Source organism: Dendrobium catenatum, unplaced genomic scaffold (assembly GCF_001605985.2).
Source record: "Dendrobium catenatum unplaced genomic scaffold, ASM160598v2 fragScaff_scaffold_402, whole genome shotgun sequence".
NCBI classification, from domain to species: domain Eukaryota; kingdom Viridiplantae; phylum Streptophyta; class Magnoliopsida; order Asparagales; family Orchidaceae; genus Dendrobium; species Dendrobium catenatum.
In genome coordinates this window covers 743,432-747,226 of record NW_021318864.1, presented here as the reverse complement: position 1 = coordinate 747,226, position 3,795 = coordinate 743,432, and the positions used below count along the sequence as shown (strand labels likewise).

Below are 3,795 nucleotides of genomic sequence, written 5' to 3'. Positions count from 1 at the left end.
TTCGCATGAGTCCTTACAAGCTCAACAAATAAGTGCCCTTCAAGCTGAGCTAGAACAAGTAAGGAAATCACAAGCTGATTGGCAAGCTCAGCTGCAAGCACAGGTTCAAGCTCAGCTGCAAGCACAGGTTCAAGCTCAGCTGCAAGCACATGTTCAAACAAGTATTCAGCAACACAATCAGTTGTTGGATGAAATGCGCAAGATGAGGGAGCAGCTGAGTGGAAAAGACGTAGCTCCACCTGAGGAGGAGTCCACGGAGTCAGAGTAGTTTAATTTAGTTTATATGAACTTGTTTATTTCTGTGAACATGTTTTATTGAACAGTTTCTTTTAATGTGATGTTTTTAGTTGATTGTTAGTTAGGGGTGTCAATTCGGGTCAACGGGTCAGGTTCGGGTCGAACCCGAGTTGACCCGGTCGTAAATGGGTTGACACTAACCAACCCGTTTTTGCAAACGGGTCAGGTTTGTCAACCCGGACCCGACCCGTCGGGTCACCGGGTTGACCCGACTCGACCTGCCAAGGAGATTTTGATTTCGGAGATCGCGATTCAGGTCGTTCGAGCGAGGCCGAGAGCAGCGGATGAGCGGAACCGGGCCTGCGGCTGCTGTGAGCGAGACCGGTGTCCGGTGCGGCACTGCGGCTCCGCTGTTCGACGTGGCTTGCCTGCGCGAGCTGCTGTGCGCTGGACCGCCAGAGTCCAGACCGGAGTCCGGTGCAAGCCCTCCGAGACTCCGAGTCCGACGCACGACGCATTGTTTCTGGCGCGGGCGCACGACGCGGACGCCCGACGCGTTGTTTCTGGCTCCGCGGTTCGACGAGAGGAACCTGCAAGACCGGTGCAAAACGGCGAGACTGATGCAGAAAGGCTAGGCGGGTTGGCAGCCGGGTCAGCTTCGGGTTACCGGGTTGACCCGGACCCGACCCGTTTGTTAAACGGGTTGGAAATCGAAACCCGAACCCGACCCTTTTGTTAAACGGGTCGACCCTAACCCAGATTTTTCAGGTCGGGTTCGGGTCGGGTTGTCGGGTCGTGTCAATAATTGACACCCCTATTGTTAGTACTGAACTGTTTCTTTTAATGTTATAAACTGTTGTGAAACTGTGGTGAAATTGTTGATCTGTTGTAATGTTACAATTGAAATGTTGTAGAATTGATATTTGTATAGGTTTGCAGGTGTGGAAATTTGATTGTTGGCTGGGAAGGAAAATTTTTTTTGTCAATGCTACAGGTTTCCGACGGATTTTGCGCCAGAATTTCGCCGGAAAAGACGATACAACGAATTGTATCGTACGTACCGACGTCTTTGTTCTACGGAACTTATCGGCGCATGTTCCGGCGCCATATGCGCCGGTATTTACCGGCGTATACTTCGCGTCGCAAGAAAAATCGTGGGGTTTCTACGTCACACTTTGCAGCGTTTTATTCGCCGGTAATGTCCGGCGCATAATGCGACGCTAATTACCGACGCATATGGCGTCGGAATTAAGACGTTTTTTAACGTCGACAACAATCCGTTTTTTCGACGGTAATTCGTCGGAAACTGCGCCGGAGAAATTTCCGGTGCAAATCATGCGCCGGAACGAAATTATCGACGCGACTTAAAACGGCGGACAAATATACGCCGAAACATGCGTCGGAAACTATATTTTTCGTCGGATTTATAATATTGCCGGCGGATTTTGTCCGCCGGTAATAAGGGGTTTTCCTGTAGTGCTTGTGATTATTACATAAAAATCCGCAAATAATTGAGAATTAAAAATAAAATAATTTGGTGATCATTTGTCTCATATCATATATTGAGGCATGATCAGTCTATTTTTGAGCTATTGCCTCTGCCCTCAATGTTTTTCAATTGCTCATTCTAGTTTTTGGAGATCTTGAGACTTTTTGGGCTCATGCCTTTTCTCCTCTAGCCTTTTCCTCTCATCAATTGAGTTGTATTTTTTTGTTGTTGTTGTAATTATTTCTATATAGTGTATGAAACTTGGCTATGTAATTATCACCCCCACCCACAACACACGCCACAAAAAATAATAATAAAATAATTTATGCATTGGGTAAAGCAACATGCATTATTTACAAACCACTTGTTGTATAACACTCAAGCAGATCTTCGCAACCATAAAAGCCTCAAATACTTATTCACACAAAATATACCAAACCTCTATCAAAGAAGATGAATATAACTTTTCAAAGCTAATAAGTTGGAGATTCAATATCACCCTAATAAGGTCCAAGTAATTGTCGATGCCTCAATAGGAAGCCAATGATTGTCTTTCTCTACAGACTCGGCACAATAACTATTATGTTGGCATGGTAAGAAAGATTAGCCAATGCCTAAAGAGTCGATGACTTTTGGTAGATAAGATATAGAGATGTAGAACACAAATTGTATGGATGATAAATTAGTATATATGACTTGCATTTTGACGAGCAAGTACACACAGATAAAAGAGAAGAATATAAAAAATATTAGAATTTCTAGATGAAAATTTTGAGAATAAAAAAATTACGGGTCTAGCTCTAATGAAATCATCCATTATCAAAATAAGATTGCAAATATTCGCTATTCTACTCAGTTGGAGAGGATGTGAATATAAAGAAATGAAATTAGGCTTGGCCTGTTATACTTGTAGTAGCTAGGACTCACTAGGGAAGTATTATATGGTGTTAATTGGGTGATGATTGGGTGATGACAATCAGATAATGAAAATGACGCAGTGATGATAGATGATGACCGGATAATGATAGTTAAAGAATGATAGATCACAAACAATGATAATCAGGTGATGTCATTCAAATCATAACAAATGAGCTTCAAGAGTAGAATAATAGTGATTGCTAGTGACGATCATCGGTACTGAAAGAAAAATACCCTTGCTTTTCTGTGTGGAATAAAATTTTCAACTGAAATCTCACATAAATTTGGTGTTATGAGAGAACTTGAAAGAGACTTGATGTCCCAAACTTCAGCTTAGATGACATTTACATATTTATTTCACATAATAGGTACATCCTAATCAAGTAAAAAAACACCAAATCCTCCATCCAGTGAACTGAAGATGGTTGGAATTTCTACAATTACTCATGATGGCCTTTTCTAATACATCCTAATTTGGACCCCAGCAGCTCAAGTACATGACTTTTCTGAAGGACTCCTCTGCTCTCTTAGCTTCCTCTGCTCTGGTGTTTACTAGTTCGCTTCCACCTATCATGGAAGAAGAAGAAGAAGGCGTTCTTCTTGCCTGTGAAAAAGAACCCATCTCGTTTTTTGCCTTTTGATGCAGGGACCTCATAGTATGCTTCCATCTGCAAAGGCCGCCTTGATCCTTCAGCGTTTCCACCGTGCTGATGCTCGCTGCTACAATCCAAGAAGCTTTGTTTGCTGTGGCCATGGCAGGTTCTCTCTTCGAATGGTTAAGAAGGAAAAGAGGTACGAGAAGAAAATGACTGTGCTGTCGTTCTTTGCTTGCTTCGTTTTTTTGGATGATGGGAGAAGAGAGTGGGTGGGCTTGACTTATAAAAGCCTGAAGTTTTGGAAGGAAAAGGTAACAGAAAACAATAATTGGCAAAAAGTTGCCGCTGGTTTTGATAGTTGGCGGCTGGTTCCAATTACCAGGGACTGAAACCGGCGGCATGCGGTGGGTTCCACAACCTTATCCTTATCCTTATGCTAGATAGCTTATTTGTTCTAAAATATATGTAATTGACCCGATTTCACTTGCCACTAATTTTTGTCTCGTTGGTCTGATTGAAGTCCTACTGTGGGACCAAGTTTATTTCTGACAAAAT

General features: G+C 42.8%; 1 protein-coding gene across 1 annotated transcript; it reads right to left on the bottom strand.

Annotated features, from left to right (window-relative positions):
* Positions 1–2,864: 2,864 nt before the first annotated feature.
* LOC110098967 lies at positions 2,865–3,795 on the bottom strand. The gene has a single exon (XM_020825945.2). The coding sequence runs from the start codon at positions 3,639–3,641 to the stop codon at positions 3,114–3,116; it is 528 nt and encodes a 175-aa protein (XP_020681604.1). The 5' UTR covers positions 3,642–3,795; the 3' UTR covers positions 2,865–3,113.

What these genes read in the sequence shown, in the direction of transcription:
- LOC110098967 (XM_020825945.2), bottom strand. Translation starts at nt 3,641, where the DNA reads ATGCCGCCGGTTTCAGTCCCTGGTAATTGGAACCAGCCGCCAACTATC.